This window comes from Telopea speciosissima, chromosome 7 (assembly GCF_018873765.1).
Source record: "Telopea speciosissima isolate NSW1024214 ecotype Mountain lineage chromosome 7, Tspe_v1, whole genome shotgun sequence".
In the NCBI taxonomy this organism is placed as follows: Eukaryota; Viridiplantae; Streptophyta; class Magnoliopsida; order Proteales; family Proteaceae; genus Telopea; species Telopea speciosissima.
Window position 1 is genome coordinate 59,031,113 of NC_057922.1, and position 25,805 is coordinate 59,056,917.

At 39.7% G+C, this 25,805-nt stretch overlaps 2 protein-coding genes across 5 annotated transcripts; one reads left to right on the plus strand and one right to left on the minus strand.

Moving 5' to 3' along the window:
* The first annotated feature begins 1,297 nt into the window (after positions 1-1,297).
* On the plus strand, positions 1,298-14,708 carry LOC122669209 (glucan endo-1,3-beta-glucosidase 13-like). Of its 4 annotated transcripts, none has more exons than XM_043865907.1 (4): positions 1,299-1,490; positions 11,877-13,148; positions 14,145-14,175; positions 14,281-14,708. In XM_043865907.1, exons 1-4 carry the CDS (start codon positions 1,382-1,384, stop codon positions 14,408-14,410), a joined length of 1,542 nt encoding a protein of 513 aa, XP_043721842.1. In that variant the 5' UTR covers positions 1,299-1,381; the 3' UTR covers positions 14,411-14,708. The 4 variants fall into 4 exon arrangements, with proteins under 4 accessions (XP_043721845.1, XP_043721842.1, XP_043721843.1 ...); XM_043865908.1 differs by having other exon boundaries at positions 1,300-1,490; positions 14,284-14,708; XM_043865909.1 differs by having other exon boundaries at positions 1,300-1,490; positions 14,287-14,708.
* A 7,300-nt stretch (positions 14,709-22,008) lies between these two features.
* LOC122669213 (profilin) lies at positions 22,009-25,278 on the minus strand. The gene is made up of 4 exons (XM_043865914.1): positions 25,002-25,278; positions 23,642-23,779; positions 22,413-22,555; positions 22,009-22,326 (listed from the first exon to the last, which is right to left on the minus strand). The coding sequence occupies exons 1-3, from the start codon at positions 25,128-25,130 to the stop codon at positions 22,421-22,423; spliced, it is 402 nt and encodes a 133-aa protein (XP_043721849.1). The 5' UTR covers positions 25,131-25,278; the 3' UTR covers positions 22,009-22,326; positions 22,413-22,420.
* Positions 25,279-25,805: the final 527 nt, after the last annotated feature.

Genomic DNA, 25,805 nt, shown 5'->3' on the forward strand with positions numbered 1-25,805 from the left:
GCTTGATTTATATATTATTATTATTTTTGGACAAAAATGCCCTTCCATTTGCCAAAACCTAGAAGGGAATCCAATTTATTTTTGATGACCTAAATACCCTATTGATGTGGCAAAATGATCTTGGTCCCTTAAACAAACCATATGACTTCATTACCAAAAAAAAAAAAACAAACCATATGATTTGGAAATGACCTATGTGCCCTTTAGGGTGTTTGAAATCAAAATCATACTACTTAGAAATGATGTATGTGCCCAGTAGGGTGTTTGGAATCAAAGCCCATTCATCCCTGATATGTTGGGACTGATGTGAAAGGACCTAATTACCTCTAGGATGAGCTAAAAATGCGATAACTGTGCATGAGGGAGGGTAGCAAAATGGGGGAATCTACGACTGGTACCGTACCAAATTGTATTCGGTATGGAATGATACGGTTAATTTGGTATGGTACCAGTTCAGTAAATGGTTTTAGTATGGAATTCGAAACAAGCGAAGTTTAAGTTAGACAAAATTGATCCACCCTCCTTCAAGTGATGAAATTAATTACATAAAAGATAAGTCTTTTATAATCTTTTGGTATTTCATATTACTATACCGGCATTACAACAATGTGTACATCATTTTCCCATTAAGGATTCTACAAAAAAAAATAAAATTTCCTATTAAGGATATAAAATAATATATATATATTTTGGAACGCTGTTCTCTGTGCCGCAGTGCAGGCTGCGCCCAGGCACATGGGGGTGAGCGCAATGATCACCCTACCCCTCTGCACAGGCTGCTCATATGCCTGGATGCAGGCTGCGCTACGGCAGAGAGAACATTCTCCCATGTATATTTTTCTCATATAAATGGAGCAGAGACCAGATTGGGTTGGGCCGTTGGGGACCTTGGGGGATTGAGCCTAGTGGGTCTAGAGTGGAGCCAAACATATTAAACAAAGAATATGTTAAATTTAAGGGATTGACATGAGCCGTCATTGTCATTTTAGAGATCTTTCATTTAATTTCTTGACCGTTGTTGTGTAGGTATGGGGTGTAATGGAATGTATTGAACACACCCTGAGTTGAACAGAATTCAGAACAAAACAGAGAACAGACATTGTTGAGCTGCGGAATCGAGGCGCACTCCTCTTAACCCAATTTCATAACTCAATCTTACGTCCGATTCCAATGCTTACGAGTACGACACAACACAGTCCTCTCCTTCGTCCCTTTCTTTGTTCCCTTTCCTCACTCCTCACTCCTCCCTACTACAGACAACACTGTGACTCGGAGGTAATCAATGAAAAGGCCAAGAAAATAACGTTACAATCATAACCCACGTAAGCAAGAAGGTTAAAAAGAAAAAGTGTGAACCAGTAAAAGGTCGAGAAGAAGCTCAATGAGTGAAGGACTGAAAGTGTGGAGGGGAGGAACAATGGCGAGGAGTCCTGACTTTATCTCTGCGATTAATCTCCTGCTACTACTACTACTTCTCCCTTTATTCGCAGGTCAGTGTTGCATTTCAGATCGTCTAAACTCACTTTCTCTCAGTGCATTTCCTTTTAATCTACATTTTCTCTTATCCACCCTCACCCCCATCTCCACCCTCTAAGGAAGAAAAACCCAGATTTTTTGGGTATTTTTTGTTTTTTGGAGCTTCGGTAGTTATTTCGAAGTGGGTTTACCTTCCATATGCCATTTGATATCTTTCTTGGTTTAAATAGCTCATTTCCATTTCAAAAGGGGAAAGGATGTCTCTTTCAGTGACTGTCTTGGAGCTTCTTGGGCTAATTGCGTCTTTTCATTTTTCGTCTCTAACTTGCTTGTCCCTGACGCTTGATTTTTGTGTTTCTGAAAACTACATTTCTGCTGTTCTCTCTCCTATTTAGGTTTTACCTGTCATCTTCTGTGTTCAAAAGTTCTCTTATGCCACACTGCTATTGAAGTTGAAGGATGGATGTCTAGTCTTGGCTGCATTTTGAAAATGTAAAAAGAAAAGTTGGTCTGATTATTCTTAGGTTATTCATCTTTTTTTTTAAAGTCAGTTAAAAGTGTTTTGGCAGAACATGCTTTGGATGCTGAAATTTGTAGGTTTTGTGCATTACTTCTTAAGTTTATAGCTGTAGTGTGTAATGCTAAGAACTCTGCTGGGTGTGACTTTGCATTGGTGCCATCAAATTACTCATTATTTTTGTGTGGGCTTGTTTGTTTTCAGTATTGGAATCATCAGATTGAGTGGTAAGAAACTTGGAATCATACATCTTCGTGCAGGCAGTATTCTTTTTGTTGTCATCACAGTTCTGTATATTTTCTTCTGGTATCTTTGTTGATATGTGTTGGAAAATGTTTTATTAAAAGAAGTTTCAAAATACTTTTGATGGTTTTGAAAATTTTGGTTGTGTGTTTTTCCTCCCACTTGTTTTTGGATTTTGGTGTTGCTTTTGAGAGAAGCTCTTTTTTTGTGAGAAGTTTAGTTTTGGAAGTGGGAGAGGATGTCAAGTGGTTAATAAGTAAGAATGGGAATCTAAGGGTATGGTTCCTTGAAGAGAGGTAACTCTCCTCGACTCCTCCTTCATGTTTGGGGTTGGTCTGGGTTGCTTTTCACAAACACGTGAATGTGTGTGCTAGGCCGGGCCGGGTTGAGGCAGGGCTTTGATATATAAAATATAATTTTTTGCTCTAAGCCAAATTTAAATCCGTTTCTCTTTGACCGATGTCGGATAAGTCATTACTGAGTTCAACAACACTCATACTGGCATCGTTTGGGTTCTACCTGATGTTGACAAGTGGTTGTTTAGTGCCGGACAAAACACACCACATGTCGGTGTGTTTCAAAGACTAAACCGACATGACTTGCTCTCTGTCCGGCGCATAGGCCTTTCTGGCCGAAGTTGGCAGGGAGGTAACCAGCGTCATTTGGTTGTTGACGTTGGCCACACGTGAAGCGGTGTCGGCCAGCTTGCATGTGGTGTCGATAACAGCCATATTTTCTGAAAGTTACCTCTTTTTGTAGAGGTACTTTCAAAGGATTTCTTTTCTTTATAAATAGAAGTCGTCCCTGGGTTTGTGGGTGATATTCTGAAGTGATAAGTTCTCACTACATTCTCTCTCTATTTGTATGAGTTCTCATACATCTACACCTCCATTTTCTCGTTAAACACTTTCTTATGTATTCTCGTTTTACGAGTCTGAGCACAACCCTATAGAACTCGAAGGGGTTTGTAGTAAGGGAGTGCACCACTACTGCTGGAAGCCATTAGGCTGTTGTATCTTGGAGATCAATTTGCATACATCCAGTTGCATTAATTGCGAGTGTCTATGGTCTTAAGGAAAGTGCCCGTTGGTACGCCTCAGTCTTAGTCATCCCAGTTTGATTCATTTGGATATTCTGGAGCAAAGCGCTTTCCTTTAACAGATAAGTTTCATCAATCTCAATAGTCTTCATTAGCATCTTTTAACAACAATATGCTTAAACTTAGTTCATCTAATCTCACCTGACTGCTGCGCTGTGACCGTCCAGACTCCTGGGGTCAGTCCATGCTGAGTGTTATATCCTATTACTTGATTGTTTTGGAGCTGGTGTCTCAAGTCATGTTCAGAATCATACTGCTCATGTTTATTAGTTCAGAATCATAATGCATTTAGCATGTCTAGTTTGTGCCTTAATCTGTCTGCCAATCAACCATAAAGAAAACAGCACAAAACACATGGAAATCAGTATAAAACAGTGTAGAAATACAAGGACCATGTGGCAATTGAGATCTCAAAAAAGATATTGTGTTCATAGAACCTATGTACTCTAAGGCATCTAGTACAATTTGAATGATGGTAAAGCATGATGCTTAAGAACTCACCATAATGTTTGCAGAGATCATTGTTCTGCCAAAATAATATGAGGTACTATTGTTCTACCAAACTGATCATGATCTCTAAAATGTTGACACATATGTTGAATGTCCAAACCTCAGATGAATTGGTGAGAGATCATATGAGGCACAATTAGCCCAAGAAGAATGGGTGATGGGAATAGAATATGTGACTACAATTCCATGCCTTCATCTTATTATTGTATTTTTCTACCCTCAAGGCTCTGTTTGATTTGATTGAAATGCTTGCAAGTAAAATAAAGCAAGGGAAATATTTTACTTCCCATAATCTACTTTACATTTTTAGCACAAAATAGTGGGTATTTCTTTGTTTTATTGTCTTGTTGTGCAAGAGAGAAATGAGATTCGGGATATTTGAGTTAGGGTTTTCTGGGGACAGTTCTTGCTTCAACTTTTGGTGTTCTTGAAATATCTCCGCTTTTACTTTTTCTTCCATTGCATAGTGAATCATCTTCAGCTTTGCCCATGGATGTAGCACATCACATTGGTGTGTGAACCACTTCAAATCTCTGTGTCATCTTTGCATGAATCTGTTTTGTTTCTTCGTGTTTTTTGGTGTTTGCGTTAACATTACCATATCCTAGTTTTATTTGATGGTCAAAATGAAGATTGACCTGTTTTATTTTTCTGGAATTCAAGATGAGGAGAAAAACATCGCTTTTGAAAAACCTTGGATCTATGAGCTTACTTTGTATTGAAAACCTTGGTCTATCCTTTTTTCCTTTTGGGGGCTGGATTCTGAAATATGTACGAGTCAAATCCATATCTTCTTTCCAGTAAAGATATCAAGACACAATTAATTCATTCTATAGTGCCACTTGGGAAGGAAGGGGAATTGGAGAGTATGGAGGATGCAGAACCACGTACTTCTCTTGGTAGAATGTGCACCATGCAAATGCACAAGTTTCTGTTGAGCACAATTGTTGTGCCAAAAATCCTTCAGCTAGCGAGGGGTGGCCAGAATGAGAATAAGACACCCTATTGCCTTGCAGCGACCTAGAGTTCTACTTGCGCCCCGGTATTCTGAGGACTTCTCAAAGATAACAAAACAGAGTGACTTGAAAATGGACTGTAATTGCACTTCAAATCACTCGTAGTGAACAATTTACAGTGCAAATCATAAGGGTGGATAAAGCAAAATAGAAGAAACCTTAGGTTCACACCATCATTGAAAAGGAAAGAAAAACAATAAAGGAAAGTAAAGATAGGTAAATGCAGGTTTTGATATGTGTTTGATTGATCCCTCTTTCTTGCTCTTCCTGCTTATTTTATACGGTAAGGGTAACCATAAGAAACGGTCTCCTTATTCATCGGCCACCATCCCCGCCATGTTCGGGTTAGCACATCATCCAAGTCTTAACTGCTAAAAACTGTCATTGATGCTAACCGTTTGGTCGAGACCCCAACCTTGACCGGAAGGTGCCATGGTGCCTTGGTTAATCCACTTGGTCGAGTCACCCCATGGCCAAGTGCCTCCATTTGGCAGTGAAGGAGTGGAGCGAAATTTGGGTGTAAACAATGCTCCTTACGAGTTGGGAGGTTGATTGAGGGAGCCCTCGGAACTCGTGCCTGCTCCAGTTTTGCTCAAAAATATCTTCTGACGCGCCGCGCCGTAAACTGATGTGATTGAAACTCCTGTAAAAACTCTGGCCTGGACATGCGGCCCAATCGTGATCAGGCGCTCGCGCCCTTTGGGATAGCCTCACCGTTTCCCAAAGCAGTCATCATTCCTTCTTTTGAGTTTCAAAAAGAAACCCTTCTTAAACCCCTCAACGTCTCCAGTTGCGCAACAACCTCTCATCTTCTCCTCTGCCCTTTCGTCTTCTTCTTTGGATCATCACGACTTACGCTCCGATTCTTTGCAACTTGAAGGAAAAGATGAGCCCAAAGGAAGATGCCGGTGGTTCCCAAACTATAGCCGACTGTCTCCAGGAGAGGCGCTGGTTTGTATCCTGCCGTGAATTTGGAGGTACTTATTCCTCGTTCCGGCCACTTTGTTTTAGGTCCAATCTTCGAAGACCTCTCAGCCACTCAATCCATCAGAGACTTCCCATCTCACCTAGCCGACCGTCCTTTGTTTCGACGGGGCATTCCTACCACCTTGAAGTATGAGCCTGCTGTTGTAAAACGACATTGGGCTGGCAGGTACACTGAGTGGAATGACTGGGTGAAAAGGATGTCATCCGTTAAAGAAAAGTCCTGGAGGGAGCTTGGCATTTATGATGCCATTCACATGTCAACCGTCCACTATCCCTACGACGCTGATGTTCTTCACGCCGCTCTCCATTTTTGGTCCCGTTCGACCAACTCCTTTCATTTTAGTTGTGGGATGATGAGCCCTACTTAAGGGTGTCAATTTGGGACCGGAACCAGGAACCGTCCCAATAGTAAATGGGACGGTACTGGTTTCTGATTTTGGTACCAAATGATAAATGGGACGGGATGGTTCTGGGACGGGATTCCCAACGGTACCAGTACCGAAATACCAATTAGGTACCGGATGGTACCGAAACTACTAGTACCGTATAAAAAGAAAGGGTATATAAGATATTTTTTAAAGAAAAAAAAAGGGTATAAGAATTACGACTCATTAGGGTTTCACTAATTGCCTTTTGAATACGAAGAGGAACAACAGGTCAATAGCCGTAGCTTGAACTCTCTCCTCACAGAATTTGCTACAGTGCTACTCCCTCCTCCCTCCTCCCTCCTCCGTCGACCAACTACATCTACCAGGTTCTTCCTTTTTGCACTTCGTACTTTGTACCATACTACCATGTGACATGTGTGATGAATAGAGTTTTGTTTGGGAAAATCAAAGAGGAAACGCAACGGGATTCTTCCATTTTGTAGGACTTCTCTAGATTTAAAAAAATGAGAAGCTTATTACATGTGATCTTAGGGAGTTTAAAGAAGTAAAACTATGATTTCATAATTTAAGTTGCTTTACAAAAAGCAGTAGACAACTTAGATTTCATGATAGTGAAAAAATTCCACAACACTAGTAAACCTGCCTTGTTAGAAAAAATTAAACTTCTTCTCCCTTTTTCTACAGTGCCTAGAACTGTTTAAGACCTGGTACTGTCTCATCCCGTTAGTAATCGGGACTGGGATCTAGGTTTGGTCCCGTTAACTAAATGGGACGGTACTGGGATTGGCACTTTTGGTACCGGTACCGGTACCATCCCTTCCCAAATACCGGGAACTGTCCCAATTGACACCCTCAGCCCTACTCTTCTTGACGTGGGAGCCCTCCTGGGTCTTAAGGCCGCAGGGGAGGAGATCAACGGCAGCTCCGACTGCTCTCGGGTAGACTAGGATTTGAACCTTACCAAAAATGCCAGCTACACCTCTTATCTTTCCCAATATCGGAAACAAAGTGGTTCAGTGAACAAGCAAGAGTATATAGCCTTCTTTCTTGGATCTGTTGTTGCCTTATCTGTACTCGGGCCGACAAGATCACCAAAGCTTACCTCGGTCTTGCGAATACCCTAGCTGCTGATCGACCTGTTAATTTTGCTGCTTTTGTACTTTCTTCCCTGTATCGAGGTTGTAATGACCTTGTAGAGTCTGGTTTTGCTCATGGCGGAGGCCCTTTCTGGGTTCTGCAATTGTGGTTGAGCGCTTACTTTCTTGAGATCAGTCCTTCTCCACTGACTAATGATTTCCCCGCCGTTGGCTTTAAATTGCTTCGCCCACCGGTGGCGCAATCCCTCATAGATTGTTTCACTTTTTTCTTTAATCTCAAGGATATTCATCCTTCAGCTTCTTTTACTCCATTTCACTCTTCCAAAAGTTTACCTGACTGGCTAGGTGAAGGTATTGCTGACCCACTCGAGCATGGAGATCTTTGGGGTCCTTCCTTACATGCCGAGACCTCCACTACTGGGTGTTTCTCTGTAGCACCGAGCCTTACAATCCTCAATTCCTGGCTCGCCAGTTTGGTCTGGTGCAAGCCATTCCAGTCCCTTGCTATTTTTCGATTTCTGATGGTGGACCTGACCGGCACCTCCTAAAAGATTATGACAGTATCGGAGATCTGTCCCTTATGAGTGGCATGGCCCTTTCTGCCTTCCGGCCATGTTACTTTTCTCCTCTGCCTGCCACCACTGAGAGTTTCGATTCCCACCATCCTGTCGAGGGATTGGCTCTGTCCTTGGTGGTGGCAACGCCCTCCTGCTGCGGGACGTCACCCGCTGCCTCAGATAGTCTCAAAAGAGTCTTTGGTCCTGGAGGATCTGTCGCTATAAGTCATTGATCTGACCTACAGTTGCTGGCGTGTTCAGGTCAGGTACTGCCTCCACGGCTTCTTCATTATTGAGATTGACTATGTCGATGTGCTCGTTCTCCGGGTTCTCCATCTCTTGGAATTCATGATTATTGGCTCTCCGGTGGTGGTGTCCCATTGCTCTCCCTTGCAGCATTGGTAGAGGACGCGGCCTTCTTACCCCGTGGTGCCATTCAATACTTGAGGAAGCAAGCTAGTAGATATGTTGGCTAGCGTCGTTCCCACAGACGGCGCCAATCTGTTGCGTCAAGAAATCGCCGGGTGGTTCGTCGGGTGCCGCAACTTGCAAAAGGACATCAGGGACAAGGGAGAACTGGTGTGGTTCTGGCCTGGCACTCTTCGTTGCCTAAGTTAGATCTCTCTCAACAACAAATGAATTACTGGAATTCAAGATCGGTCAATGGGGTAGAATATCTGGGTATTTATAGCTGAATATGACGGTGTGGAGAGTCCAGGAAGTTGGTGGTAGGCTTCCTTGGTAGGAGAGTCCATCACGTAGTAGATCTCCTCTTCTTGGGAGGTAGAGTCCGGGTAGGGAAGGAGTTCCCTTGCAGATAGACATGCGTGCTCCTCAAGTGTTGGACAAGATCCATGAGAGTCATGCATAGATAAGGTGCATTCCTTTGGGATAAGATCCCTTTACCGGTAGGATGATGTAAATCCGGGTGGTGATGCCATTGCCAACTCGTGTAGTGTCCTTGGTCCTTGAGTGACCTACTGGGTCTCTTCCTCTTAAGTCTAGCGGATGAGTCTTGATGTAGCCGAGTCCAGGTTGTCCTCTCTTCATGCCATGCCACGTGGCGGATCGGGATTGGCCCCAAGTATTTATGTTTTATCATCATGTTTACAGTGGCTGTTCAGTGTCTTTTTCTTTTTGTTGGAGTGAAAGGGAGGGATAAGCTTTCTGGCTCAAAACCTCAAATAGATAATTTGTTTTGACCTCCTTTTTAATGTCTCAAAGTCATTCAAAGTCAAATCAATCTGCTGGTGGGCTGAGCATGATTGACTTGACTTTTGTTTATGAGGGGCAGGCTTTCCTCTGTCGAGTTCATCATATGATCCATTTCTTTTGCTATGAACACATATTATTCTTCAATGCAAGCTTACTGAGTGGGGAGTTTTTTTGCAGCAATATCCATCTGAAAATATGTTAACTATGATTCATTTTGTCTTGTTTTTCTCATAGTTTGCTAAACCAGAAATGAGAAAAAGGTCAAGATTTTGATTTTGACTGGGAATTTGACCCTTGTCGAAACTGAAATATACCATCGAAATGGCCAAAAATGGCACCAAAATGTGTACCACCAAATGGTTGAAATGGCGCTGAAATATGATCCATTTCGGTGAGAACCAATACATTAAAGAATCCCTCAATTTGCATGTGATTTCGAAACAGAAATATACCATGATGCGAATATAGCCCATTGTTTCCTACATAAGATGGTCCATCGGATGCAATGCAAACTCATCCGTCAGAAGTAGGTCTGTAAGTGAAACCCGTCTTACCCACCTTATCTGACCCTCATTTGGAGGGTAAAAGCAAGGATTTTATACCATCTTGCGTTAGGGGGGGGGGGAGGGTAAGGGTAGGGAGGGTATGAGTAAGAGGTATCCGACCTTGTATGCTATGCATAATACTTATATGGACAAGGGTTCTCTGAACAGCCAGGGTATCCTACACCTCCTCACAGAATAATTTAAATAATTTTTTTTGAGGAAAGATGAACAAATAAAAAAATTATCTGTGGGGGGGGGGGGGCAGGGGGCATGGGCCCCGGCGGCTCAGAGATATTTTTCCCTACATATATTATACATATGTTTTGTTTAGCTCAGCCTGCATTCTTTTTGGGCAACCCACCCTCAACCCGTTCCTATACCCAACGACTATAGCCATTAGATAAACTGAACACAAAACATTGGCCTACAAGTGATTAGTTGGTGTATTTGGTTGTCATATGGTTGTTTATTAGATTTTGTGCAGGTTATAATCTAATATTTTGTATATATTGGTAGGAAATTAGGTGAATTAGTATTGAATACCTGCCTGACATGTTTCCCATTGAGTAATGGCATTTCTCACCCGTACCATAAAGGGTAAGGGCATGGTTTAAAGTATCGACCGATACAATACGATACGTACCGATACGTCTCCTTTTTTAAAAAAAAAATAAACTGTCTCGAATTGTATCGAAATGTATCAACCGATAAGAGCCAATACGATACGATACGACCGATACGTATCGATACCATCGATAAGCCCAGTAAAGGGTTCTGTGGGTGGTTTAATACGTATCGATATGTATCGATACGTATCGGCCGATATGGCTCGATAATACCGATATGTACCAATACCATCAATACATTCCATAAAAAACCATTTTCACTCACATACTCGATACAACTCCTAATCTAACGAAAAAATGAAGGAAAACTCTCAACCAAGAGGCTAAAATCTTGCATTTAATCTTGGTTTTCACACTTTTAAACTAAAAAACAAATCAAGGAGTGCTAAAACATAATCCTTTGCATTATCCAATACTCTTCATGGCTATAGACGATTACAACATGTAAGAAACCTCATCTTTTATAACAATTTCAATTTAATGCATTTGTTTGGTTATACATTATTCACCATTTTAGTGTTTATGCATGACATCTATTATATATTGCTTATTTATATTGTTTTTTGTTCCAAAAGTGTATTTCCATGTGTATCTTGACCATTTCTACGTGTATTTGTATTGTTCGATATGTATCTCCAAAACGATACGATACGATACGTCTCTTAAAATCACCCGACCGATACGATACCCGATATCGATACTTTAAACCTTGGGTAAAGGTAAAAGGAATTTCTGACCTGCCCATAGGGCATGGGTAAAAGGTCTCTACCGGCTAAGAGGATAAGGGTAAGCTTAAGGCCAATATCTGATCCTACTCTCCCTGTCTGCAGCCCTAGTGAGAAGAGAAACAGAACCAGGACAGAGCTTGAAAGTAGGTATAGATCAGAACAGTATTGACTTCAAAGCATTTTGAAGAAGTGGGCTGTAGAAGCTTCCATTGCATTGGAAAGCAAATGTAGTAAAAGATATATTGCATTCTCTGATGAGGGGTTCTGATACTGAGAAGATCAACTTGTCATCCATCCTGGGTCTAAAAGGTACTACACATGGCAGAATAGGAGGGGAAACCAATGTTGGCCAAGCTGCTAGTAGTCTTTCAATGGATTGGGATAGTAATACATTTTTCCTTCGAAATGAGCATGAGTGAGTAATATTTTTGGCATAGGAGCAAAGCATAGAATTATGTCCACTTGCTAACATGCTTGAATGAGCTCCTAGAGTTGCAATGATGAGTGTTTGAATAATATGTAACATTTTTCTAGTTCCACTTGCTAACATGCTTGAATAAGCTCCTAGAGTTGCAATGGTGAGTGTTTGAATAATATGTAACATTTTTCTAATTTCTCAATTTTGTTGTTGGATGCTAGAACTATTGAAAAAGGGGAGCAAAGAGCTACATTCTTTGTTGTATCTACGATTATTGTTCCTATACCAGAAATTGATCTATCATATCCTCCCCCCACACCCCCCCCCCAAAAAAAAAAGAAAAAGAAAAAGAAAAAAGGAACAGGAAACAAATGAAGATTCCCTGTTTAGTGTAGGGATTTTATGTTTCTTCAATCTTACAAATGACTCTGAACTAGTTGGTTTCTGTGACAGTACTCTGCAGGGGAAGCACAATAGGAATCTGCTATGGGAGAAATGCTGATGACCTACCCACCCCTGATAAAGTGGCCCAACTTGTTCAACTACACAATATTAAATATTTAAGGACCTATGATTCAAATATTCAAGTTCTCAAGGCCTTTGCCAACACTGGAGTGGAGCTCATGATTGGAGTTTCAAATTTAGACTTATTGCCATTCTCCCAGTTCCAATCCAATGTAGATACATGGTTAAAGAACAGCATCATCCCTTATTACCCTGCCACGAAGATTACATACATAACTGTAGGTGCTGAAGTCACTGAAAGCCCTACAAATATTTCTGCCCTTGTTGTACCTGCTATGCACAATGTCCTTGCCGCTCTCAGAAAAGCTGGTCTGCATAAGAAGATTAAAGTTTCCAGTACTCATTCACTTGGGGTCTTATCTAGATCATTCCCTCCATCAGCTGGGGCTTTTAATAGCAGCCTTGCCTTCTTCCTGAAACCTATGCTGGAATTTCTTGCTGAGAATCAGTCCCCATTCATGGTTGACATTTATCCTTACTATGCTTATAGGGACTCTCCAAATAATGTTTCTCTGGATTATGCTCTGTTTGAGTCATCATCAGAAGTTATTGATCCAGACACTGGTTTGATTTACACAAACATGTTTGATGCTCAGATAGATGCTCTCTATTTTGCACTGATGGCACTAAATTTCAAAACGATAAAAATCATGGTTACTGAGACAGGGTGGCCTTCAAAAGGATCAGCTCAGGAGAAAGCTGCAACTCCCGATAATGCCCAGAAATATAACAACAATCTTATTCGCCATGCTATCAATAATACGGGAACTCCAGCAAAGCCTGGAGAGGAGCTTGATGTCTATATATTTTCATTGTTCAATGAGAATAGAAAACCTGGATTGGAATCTGAGAGGAACTGGGGCTTATTTTACCCTGACCAGACAAGCATCTATAACCTGGATTTTACTGGAAGAGGGGCTGTAGACATGACTACGGAGGCAAACATTACAAGCTCTAATGGAACCTGGTGTATTGCTTCATCTACTGCTTCAGAGCTGGACTTGCAGAGTGCTTTAGATTGGGCTTGTGGTGCTGGGAATGTGGATTGCTCGGCTATACAGCCTAGCCAGCCGTGTTATCAGCCTGATACATTACTTTCCCATGCGTCATATGCCTTCAACAGTTATTACCAGCAAAATGGAGCTACTGACATTTCTTGCAGTTTTGGAGGTACAGGGGTGAAAACTAATAAGAACCCAAGTAAGTTTGGTGCAGATCCAACATTTCTTTTGTTACACATATAGTCAAACTAGCCAATTAAGTGCAGATTTTCATTGATATCTTTGATCGGTGTATTTCGCCACAGAGCTATTTTGGCGTGATTAAGACTTGAGGATGCATAACATTGTGTGGAGTGTCTTCCAGCTCCTATTAGTTCATGTAAAGAAAGGACTAGTTACTCGGTTAGCTAGAAGTTGTCCTAATGCTTTGCACAAACTAGCCTCTCTAGAAAACTTCATTAACACTAACTACAATTAGTGATTGATGTCCATCATTCATGAGCAAACCGTACGGTCTGATTCTGAGCCACTCTCTTGTTTTCATTCATGGAAGCTGATCAAATATACTTGATCATGGTAGCAGTATCAGTTTTTTACTGGACTACCTCCTGGCCCTCGGATTTATATGGGCCAAGTCAATCTATTGTCTGACCTTGGGATTCTCACCCTCTGGTGCGTCCTTTTTCTTGTTTGACATTCTTAACTGGAGTCTACTGTTTCTATAGTGTTTTCTTACTGGAAAACGAAATCGTTTTACATGTGGTTGAAATATAGTCTACATTACTCATTCATTGATTGTCAAACCTGGTACAGATTGAAGCTCAATCGATGTGATTTTGAACCTTTTATTGTTTGACATTTTACTGGCTTCTTATGATGTTGTTAACTGTATCTTACTCTTAAGAGGATTATCATATAGCATAAAAGTTGAAAGGAAAGCCATCTATTTTGCATTATTTTTCCTCTAATTATCTTGTAAAATGTTTAGTTCTTTCTTCATCATTTAATTGAACATATTAGGTCTTTGATACCATTGATTCCAGTTGGAGAGGTTTAATGGTGGCCTTGTGCATGTTTGTCTTGTCAAACATTATTATAATTTATTTTACTTGATTGCGTATACAGAACTCCACTTTAATTGGAAACCCTGCCTTGTGTAAGAATCAGCTAACTTGATTTATATGTTTGTGTGCAGGCTATGATAACTGTGTGTACATGACATCTGGGTACGTTACTTGAGATTACTCTGTAATTGTGTTTCTGATGTCACATGCAAGTCTGCTTTCTTTGATTCTTCTGTTCGTAAATGCAATATGGGTTCTGCATTTTTTATGCAGGAAGAATACTAGTGCTGCAAGTAATATGACAGCATCAACCACTTCAGTTTCATCCTCAATTGTGCACAGAGTTTCTGCACGGTTACCTGGTTGCTTGCTTGTAATTATACTCCTGTTTCTATGATTCCTAGAATTGCCTTGAGTGCCTGGGTCTCAGGAATTTGCCGAGGTGCTGCAGACACGCGTGATAGGTATATTTGTATATCTCTGTTGTATTTGTCGATTGTGATCCCTGCCCCCCAATTTTGTAGTACAGAGAACTATCATAGCATGGCATGCATGGTTTTCCATTATTGGGGGATGGGGTTGTTTGTAGATCTGTATGAGCATGCACAGATACTTGTATATGCCACTGCAAACAGCATTTAATGGGCTAAACTTTGGTTATTAACTAGTGTTGTTACAGTGAGCTCTTTGTAACACTTTTGTATTCAGCTGTCTATTTGGAGTATATATTGCATTAAGCGATGTATGCAATGCAATTGAGAATGGTTCTGAGTTATGTTTGCAATACATATTTCCATGGGTAGAGTCAAGGCCTTTGAAATTTTGAACCCTATACCGCCGAAAACCACCCCTTGGAGGGCAAACCTTGTAGCCATAAAGTACTCATTCCCCAATAAAAAAAACACTTTAGTTACGTGTATAGATAGAGAACTCATTAAGATTTGTTCATATCTCCAAATATGCGACCTATTTCAATCATATGACCTATCATTTATTGAACATTTTCACTTCCATATTTAGTCATCAAGAGAGAGAGAGGAGGATGTTAAAATCTCAGAGTCATAGGAAAACCAGAGAGAGATATAAGAGAAGAAAGACCTGTATTTTCGCTCTCGGATTTTTGGAGAGGAGCTGTTAAATTCTTAGTCAGTATTTCATTCTAACTTTCCTCTTCCCCCTACTTTTATTTTGGCTGATTGGTCGGTACAAAGGTCTAACAAACTCATTTCTACCATGCAAATTTAAGAAAACTCTCTTCAGAAAAACATATTGGTCACGCCAATACATGCAACCATGATGAAGGCAAAGTGACTTAGGTGCATGAGATTGGAGATTTGGATGGACAGAAGAATACCAAAATTCAATGGTTTTCAAGAATTTTTCATGGAGGAGATTTTCCATTTTGTTTAATATTCAAACATCAATGGGACTTGGGAGTTCTGTCCCAGTTTGGTTCAGATTTGTGCAGACAGGTATAGTATAAATACCTCATTTGTTAGTGAGGAATGCATGTAGTAGTAGTAGTAGGGATACTAGTAGTTTGGTAGAGGTTGTAACTTTGTCTAATTAAGTGAAGGAGAGAAAGAATACATCCATATGGACCTAGCTCCTGTCAAGCCTTGGCGGGAGCTGGACGGTCCAGCGCTTAAAACCACCCCAAAAACAGGGGGGGGGGGTTGGTCATTTCACGTGTGGGGCCCAGGTGGGATGGTCCAGCGCTTGGTAAGGAGTTGATGATTAAACCCTTCAATTCATTTTACAATGCATTCAACCATTTATTCTTAATGAGTTGAACCAATCTCTTTGTAGCTTGCTCAACTTGGAAGAAATCTGAGGTGCCTTATTTGCCATGAGTCCTTTAAAGTCCCCGGTTCCGAAGGCTCCCCCTCCCCCCCCCCCCCCCCCCTGGGCGTCTTTTTTCCAATACTTCTGGGACATTGTTAATAGGAATTGACAGCTTTTGTTACTGCTTTTTTTTTTTTTTTTCTTCCATACTTGAATCTTCCCTCCATCGGCTAATAAATTTTTACTTTGCCTCATTCTCAAAGTAGATAATCTTGAGATAGCAGAGCTGCTTAGCCCCATTAGCCTATGCAGTGTTTCATCTAAAGTAAATCACAAAACTCATAGCTAATTGGCTTCAACACATCATTCCTGACGTTATCTCATTAGCGTAAATGGTTGTTGTCTTATGAAGACTCATCTCGGATAACATCTATATAGCTCATGAGATCTTCCATTACAAAAAAAAAAAAGAAGAAGAAAATTCTAATGACCCCCAAATCAGATATGAAAAAAGCATATGATCACCTTAAGTGGACTTTTGTAGAACAAATGCGTTTCCATTTAGGCTTTTGTACTAAATGAGTTCAAATGGTGATTAATTGCATTACCTTGGTGAGCTACACAATATCTCTCTTTCTCGTGAAATCCGGCAAGGTGACCGTACCTCCCCAGCTCTTTTTATAGAGTCTAGATCAAGTTCTCGTACACTGTAAATCTAATACGAGGCAGCCCATAAACGGGCTACCTTTCCTCAACCTCTTCTTTCTTCCACCTTTAATGCAACATGTTTCTCTTTCTTTGGCCCTTAATGCAACCTATCTCTCTCCCTCCCCCTCTCCCGCCATTAAATGCATCCCATTCTTGTCTCTTAGGATTTCAATCTTTTCTCTTGGCCGATAGTAATCTAATATTGATACGGTGACAGATATGTTATTACTCTCAGCCAACATTTTGATATCAATACTGATCTAATATGGGTCATCGGCATGATAAAAAAAATTTGATTTGGTGACAGGGCGAATTGGTGCCATGATGGCGATTTAGAGATTTGGTGCCATAGCGGCGATTTAGCGCAATTGTGCGATTTTGCATCATGGTGGTAATTTGGTGATTTAGAGAATTGATATCATAGTGATAATTTGATGCGATGACGACGATTTGACACTATGATGGCGATATGACAATTTAGAGATCTAACGTCTTAGCGGCGATATGATGACGATTGATGATATAGCGATTTGACATTATGGTGATGATATGATGATTTTGATTTGACGTCATAGTGGCGATTAACAGATTTGACGCCATAGAGGCGACTTAGAGATTTGATGCCATAGCGACAATATGATGATTTAGAGATTTGAAATCAAAACAACTATTTGGTGCCACAATAGTGATTTGTTGATATGACGATTTAGCAATATGGCGCCATGATGACAGTACGGCGATTTGAGAATATAACATCACGGTGGTGATTTGGCGATATATGCTATTGTAACAATTCGGCTGGGGATGCTAACGACTCTCCCTTCCAATTTTTTTGATACGCCGATATGGATCAACACTAGTCACAATATCAGTTCGATACCGCACTGTCGATACTGAATCACAATTGGATTTTATTTATTTATTTATTTTAGGGTAAAAATCACTGTTGGATCGATATCATAAAAGTATTGGTATTGTATCAATTTAACTTGAAAATCGAAAGAGAGAGAGAGAGAGAGAGAGAGAGAGAGAGGTATTAAATCGATATTATCTGAATTGATGACAATTAAAATAAAAATAATTTATACAAAAAATAAAAGAAAATATCAGTTTAGATACCGCATTGTCAATACTGAATCGCTATTGGATCAATATCATATAAGTATTGGTATTGTATCAATTTGACATCGAAAATCAAAAGAGAGAGAGAGAGAGAGAGATGTATTAAATCGATGTTATCGATATTATCTAACATAAAACATAATTTATACAAAAAATAAAGAAAATGGATTGCATTAAAGTCATGGAGAGAGAGAGAGAGAGAGAGAGAGAGAGAGGGGAAACCATATGTCAAGTTAACAATGTATGAGAACCTGATCCAGACTCCTTTTTATCCTTTGTTCTTATGTTTTGAGACGTATTTTATATCAAGCTTAAAAGTGTAGGGCTGATTCGGGGTATTTGGGTTAAAAATCGAATAGCTTCAATCTCTCATCTTTTGTTTGTAGATGATTGTTTAATATTTTCTTAAATTAAGCTTAGTGAGATCTCAAAGATAATTTAAATCTTTATTGTCGAACTAATGGTCAAATCATCAACCTAAAGAAATCATCTATAACCTTTAGCCCCAATATTACTCCAAGATCAAGACGGTGGTTCTCTAACATCCTTAAGGTCCCATATGGAGATGACCCCCATAATTATTTGGGTCTACCTACCGACCTCAACATCTCTAAAAGTGCAGAATTCTATAACATAAATGACAAGTCCTTAAAGCGGGTCGAAGGATGGAAGTAACGTACAGTTGCTATCGCCAACTGGAAAGGAAATTCTTCTCAAAACCAAAGCTCTCTCAATGGCCATGTACACTTCAACCCACTTCAAACTTTCTGCAACCCATTATAATAAACTAAACTCTGATGTGACAAACTTCTTTTGGGGTAACAAGGATGAGGCCCAAAACATTCATTGGATAACGTGGAAAAGTATTCGTTGAAAATACAAAGGGGAGACTGGGTTTTAAAGACTCAAGATTTCACAATCAAGCCCTCCTTGTGAAAGTTGTCTTGGAGGGTTTGGAGGGAACCGAAGTCACCATGGGTGAATACTACTGATAAAGTGTGGAAGCTTATTTGGTCATGCAATACTAGGGATCTAAATGGATTGGATTCGGCTCGAATAGTGTTATATCCGCATTCGCATTCTTTTAGCTTTTGGACAGATTTGGATAGTGCTAAACAGATATGGATACGGATCAGATATTTTATCCATTTACATATAAATATAGCTTTTCGGATAGCTATAGCCTATCCGTATCTGCATCCATTTAGCTTTCGGACGGATTCAGATAGTACTAAACGGATACGAACACGGATACAGAAACGGATTTCCACTATTCATTTACACCCCTGTGCAATACCCTCCCCAAAATTAGAAGTTCCATATGGAAAGTTTGTGCGGGTGGGCTTGCAACTAGATCTTCTTTCTATCGTTGTCAGATTCCCATAGACCCTAATGCCCAAGGTGCAGGGCTTCCTCTAAATTGATTGACCACATTTGCTCTCATATCCATTTGCAAGGGCCGTGTGGTTCGGTTGCCACCTCTCTTATGTGGTCTTCTCTAATCAAGACTCTTCAGTGCAACGATGAATCATGGACTGGAACTCTCTATTGGTTCTTGAAAAGGTTTACAATGGTCCTCCTCAGAAGTTCTTCTCCATACTCTCTAAACTTTTGGAAGTCTCATCAACCAAATATTTTTCTGGTACTGCTTGTATCCCTCCCCTTCGAGGCCTAAGGCACAATGGAAACCCTAAATCCCAATAGTTTTCAAACTCAACAGTGATGCGTCTCCAGTTTCTGATAAAGCCACAAGAGGCTTAAGTTTTTTGTTCTGAAAGACCACAGGGGCCAACGCCTTGACAGCTTTGAGGTGGAATCACACAATAAAGAGATCATTGCCTACATTCAAGAATCCAACCGTTCCCCTTCACCAGCTATTCTTCCTATTGTAAACGACATTACCCATTTGAGTACTTATTTTCAGATTGTTTCATTCGCCTACATACATTCCCAAAGAGATTAACAATGTAACTACTCTCAGGCCCCCGAAAGGTTCTATCCCTGACATGTAGGATAGACTAGCCTATTTCCACTCCATGGCTTCAGTAGACTTGTCTCTCTGTCTCTAATCTCATATGTTCTTCACAAGTACTGAAGTTGAAAATCTAAGTTTATACAATTCCTAGGACTAGGCCTCATTTGGCATGATTTCTGTTTCAATTTCGGGGGGTGATTTATATTTTAGAAATTGTTTGGTTGATTTTTTTGTATCTTATTTTAGTAGAATAGTAATCAAGTGGAATAGAAATTCTAAAATAGCTGAGGAGCTATTTCAGAATTTCTATTTCATTTGATTTCACTCTTGCTATTTAATGAGCCCATGATTAATTTGATGGGCAATGTAATAATTTTATACTAAAAATAAAACACTATTCTTCTTCTTCTAATAGTCTCACCATTATTCGAAGAAATTTAGAAAATCTATTCTAAAAAATTGAACTATCGAATGAATTTTTTTTATTCTTGAAATATTTCATATTGAGACAATCGAAATAAATTCAATTTTTTGACTAATAAATCTAGTTGTTGACTATTTCATGAAATCTATCCGAAATTAAAATAGAAATCATACCAAATCTGGCCTAAGCTTGATTCACCCTTGACCAATGCCTTTAATCGGTGTTGGGAGTTCCGTATATAGGTTGTGGGCAACATCGACTTCGTCCTATAGGGGTCAGGTATTAATGATGGTGGCTGATGCTTCATGAAAGAAAAGTTTCCCATAGTTCCTAAGTATTCTGAATTAATAACATAATATTGTTGGAACCAACAAAAATAGGTTTTTTTGCCTGGCAATTACTCAATGGGAATGTTCCAACTGATGATAATCTGATGAAAGTTGGTATTCACCTAGCTTGTAAGGAGCCTTGGAGGGAAACCTCCAATCATATTTTTATTGTTGGGGTCACTGCTAGAAAGGGTTGGGATTTCTTTGGCGGTTTGCTTGACGTTGAGGTGATTCCCACTCAAGTTGTCAAGGGCCGTATTTTTATTTTGGCAGTCTCAAGCAGCAAGATATGGTGTTTGTGAATTCATCACATTAATCATTTCGATCTTTATTTTATGGGACCTTTGGAAGGAGAGGAACAATTGCCGACATGATGAAAGAAAAAGAGTTGTTGCCACTATTATTACCAAGATTACCTTGTGGATTAGGGAGATCCCATACCCAAAGAATTTCACCAACAGATCCCTTGATTTTAAGGACATCTTATCTTGAGGTGTTTTGGCTTACAGCCTCTTGTCACCAAGGCGAAACGCCCTATGCCCATTTATTGGTGCCCCCCTTTTTATTCGATGAAATTAAATGTTGATGGGGTTAGCAAAGGAAACCCAGGTGCTAGTGGTGGGGGTGGAATTATTCGTGATAGGAATGACTTATTAGTTGCAACGTTCTCTAGTTTTTACGGTATTTTGCATAAATACAGTTGCGAAAATGAAGGCTCTTTTAGACAATCTGCAGTTATGTGCTAGCTTGAACCTATATGATTTTGTTGTTAATTCAAATTCTTCCACGATTGTTAGTTGTATTTCTAGACGGTTGTGAAATCTATCGAGGTGCTGGTTTGAGTTCCATGAGGTACTAGCTTTGGTTGATGCTTTAGGAGTAAGTGTTCAGCTTGCCAATCGTAAAAACAACAAAGCAATGGATTTTTTTAGCTAACCTAGCTTGTGTTGTTATGGATAGTTCCTCTTTCCACTATAATCTTTTTGTTCCCCCGCCATTACGAAGGATAATTAGGGAGGATAAGACCGGTCTTCCGATCTTCTTTAGAATGTAATTGGTCTTGGGCTTCTTTTTTTTTTTTCTTGCTGTTTGGTGTAAGAGTGTGACGCTCCTCAGGTTGGGGTAAGATGGGTTAAGTCCCCCCCCCCCCCCCCGGCGTTACAATTGCAAGGGCGTGCCCAATTCCCAAATAATATTCGTACTAAAAAAATAAGGAAAAGTTTTGCATTTGTTTCTTTTCATTCTAAACATTACAACATTTTCCATCTAATCAAACAAGACAGAGCCTTAACTAGATATGAATATGCAAGAAGGGAGGAAGTTGTCTGAGCAAGCGACATAGAAAAGCCCACCCATGAGGTAGGGTCAAATCCCCTTGCATAATACATTGGAGGGTAACAAAGACATTTTTTCTTTTTTCTGGTCTACCCTATCTGCCCAATGGACGAGATATCTAACAACTACCGCGGTGGTAGTGGGGATGGGGAGGAAGGAGGGGGAGAGGGGTGCCTTCTTCTGGCATAAATATACAAGGACATAACAAAGGACATTTCATGTGACCAAGAGAGATGGACACAGAGATACTAGTGTATCCTAACCCCAACCCAACACGCAGGCACGCACACGCCCAGTTTTTGCCAAATCAAAATAACAGACACCAGGCAACAATCACTAGTGAACTGAATTTAGGAACATACACACAGCAGCATAAACATGAGAATAAGGATCAAATCAAATACATCCACCAGTCGAAACCCAAAAAAATCCTTAATAGACAGCTTCCACAGATAGATAGCAAGTCACATTCTCACTCGAAAATCATCTTAATCCCTTCCATTTTTACAGGGAAAATACAGAGCCAGAAACAGCTAAAAATAGGGAAGAGATCATTATCTATCACCTTCCAAGCCTCACATACTTTTGTGCCAACACACAGCTCCATGACCCCAAACTATGTAAATATTATTTCTCTGCAAACATTAAAATGGTAGGTAGGTAGAGGTAAACTCATGAAGTACAAGCTAAAAGAATTGTAGTACATACTGATGATACATACCAAAGCAACTAAAGACCCTGATCAATGAGATAATCACCAAGCCTCTCAACAATCATGTTGCACTGGCCTGGGGTGACTGGTTCATCATAGATTCCAATGATCATAGCCTGACTGGTTTTCTTTACAGTAATACCACCAGAGCCCTGAATTCAAGTTAAAGAAAAAAATGGTCAGAAGTAAACCCTACAACGAAGACAGAAAGCTCCAGTCTAGCAGGAGAACTGACAGTTTGTCATACAGCTATAAGTGTCGGAAATGCAAAATTACAGCAAAATGTGAGATTATTAGTAATTTTCAGTGATCATGTGCAATTGTAATTTTGGAGTACAAAAAGAGATGCTCTAAATTCAAAAATTTGCCGCTAATAAAGACTGCTCTTATATTCGAGCAGGCTAATATCAATCTGGTTTTGTCAACTAATACACATTTTTTTTTATAGTTCAACCAGCAAAGGTTGACCTAATAAGAATTCCTGCGTCAGAAACACATTTGCAGCACCAGGGCATGAAATACCAGGTCTACATCAGATAGATGGTCTCTCCAGTTCCTGGTAGGTCATTTGATGGACAGCACAAAAATAGTGTAGAAGTAGAAATGAAACGTAACCATCCAATCAACACCTTACTTTTAAGACAGCAAATACAACCAAATGGGCCTGAGATACAATCTTTCGAGCTGTGAGCATAAAACTATCAAAGAAAGGCATGTAAAGAGCACAGATTTCAGTCTTTGGCTAATGAAATAGGTGATTCGACATTGTACCGAAACTCCCAACCATCAGTAGAAACCATAATATGGAACGCAATAAATCATCACTCCGAAACAGAATGTTTGATGCCCTGACCATCTCCAACTTCAGGTACAACAGCATAACTGATATGAGCCATGAACTGTACCGATGGCCATGCAAATGCCGCCAATATTACCAACAAAGCTTCCATTTGACCATCCACAACGGAAGCCCTTCATGGGCAATTAGGATGGTCAACATGTATAATTTGTACTTTGACTCATCTCTAGAATTTCTACCACTTGACATCACACGACTCATCATATAACCAATACCAACATGTAATTTGAATATACAGATGGTTACTTGTTGGTGTTTATTGAGTGGTGTATCAATAAGTGCATCTGGGTTTTAGAATAGTGGTGTAAGCATATTTTGATAGTAATCATGTATGTATTAAAAGCCATAAGCTGGACACAGTGAGATGTCAATATATAACCTTCTTCCCTCGAATGACAGCCCCAGCTTCACCTTGAATCACCATATACTTTGTGCCACCAAGGAATAAGCCAGTTGGAGCAAGCGTTCCAGGTTCAGCAAAGTCGTTCATAATGCCAGTAATTTCTTCAGGCTTAAACTGTAACAACATACAAATACAATGTACGAAGGTTCAACAGTTAAAAACAAAAAAACAAGTCACACATAATCCAGTTCTCTGAATTTTTTTGCAACTAATTAAATAACAGTGACTATAAATAACACATACACATCCACTTAGAAATACTCCATGGGTCATACATTTTCCAGTTAAACAGCCGCACTAAACTTAATCACAGGAAGAGGAAAGAACAGAAGAGGGGGGTGGAAACCATGTCAAAGTGAATGCTACTCGTATACTATTAATATTCAATTCCTAACAAACATAACACAAATGCTATGTTTCATTCCAACATGATCAAAAACTCATATGCCTAGGTAAAATTGGACTTCAAAATTCTAAAAGATGAAAAGGAAAGATAGGGGGAAAGGGGAAAATTCATGCAAAGAAAACAGTTTTGAGTCTTGACATAGTGATGTTCATACTCAATTACGGAATTTAGCTCAAAAACTAGATCAAAGACTCAAAACTTCCTGAACCCTCGGAATTTTCAGCAGACCTTACTTTAAACAGACCAATTCAAAACGCAAGGAAACTAGCATGCATAATATTGAGGTCAGAAACAGTAACTTGAGGATCAATACGAAACAACTACACTAGTAGCAAAACCAAATAAAACAACAGCGACACCTATAATAATTAAAAAAAAATAACACCACTACTGTATAAGCATGAGGACAAACAGAGACATTCGCAGCAAATCCAATGGCTAATCATGTTCAAGAAAACAATATATCTTAAGTTAAATTTGGTAAATAAATTATAAAAACATGAAAATGATAAACGATTGAATCCCAAGAATCAAAGTTCTATCAAATTAAGTAAAATTAAAAGAAAAACCCTTATGTAATGCTGCACAATTGGGATAACTAAAAGTCAATCCCGAAGAATAACAGACGAAAATAAGTAATCAAAGCAAAAAGAATACCAGATCGAAAATTTTAACTTCTAATTTGACACAAACGAATCCAATGGCTGCATGGACATCTAAGATCTTATTTCGTACATAAAAAGCTAATTCAGATTGAGAGAAAATAAGCTAAAAAAATTAAACACGTCATGCGAAACGATCTTTGTCCAATATCACTAATAGTTGAAGTTCAAGAAAGAATCAAGCATATACAATAAACCATGAATTAAAAAGAAGAAAAAGCTAATCTTTTTGGATCTAAATCAGAACATAAGGGGAAAATTAGATAACCTGAGGGAAAGCGGGGCTTTGGGCCCAAACGCTGCCGTCGTGACCGATGATCGCAGAGTGAGTGAGATGACTACCAGAACCATCGATGTCGCACATCAGATGGTCATCAACATAAGTTTGCCACGACATCCTCGCTTGATTTCTTGTAAGTTCTTCGAACTACGACGATGTTTCTGTTCTTTGAGAAGAAGAATCGAAGAGAGGAGGAGCTTGTCCTCTGTCGTCTGCGAGAGAGAGGGAGGTAGCGAGCGCGTAAGGCGTGAGGAGAGAGACTAATTGATAGCGTAGGAACACCGAAATGCGAAACACACAATAAATAAACGTAGAAAGTCGGGGAAAGAAATCTAAAGCATCATTCCATCCCTCCAACGTCGTTCTTAACGCGATTGGATAAGTTCCCTTCACGTCCGCGGTCGGCGGTGTCGGTCCTTCTGTCGGCGGTCCGCTGTTCACCCATTATTCAATTACCTTTTTCTCCCTTCTCTTTCACGTAATTATAAAAGTACTTTAGTCAACAAAAATTCGAACCCGAGGCCATCTGGTCAACATACTCAAAACGCATAAATGGTAAGCTTTCTCATGAGAATTTCATTTAGGGGCAATTACTATCACTACATCTATACTTAGTCTATATTTATTAAAACTACCTTATCTGCAACTTCTTTTCTGGAACTATCTTGCTTGAAAACTTCTACATCTCCTTGTATCATCATATTTTTAAATACCCAAATTGCCTTTCCTTTCTACCTGATAACTTGCTAATCTAATTAACCTATCATTCTTCTATTTTTTACTATTTTTGTT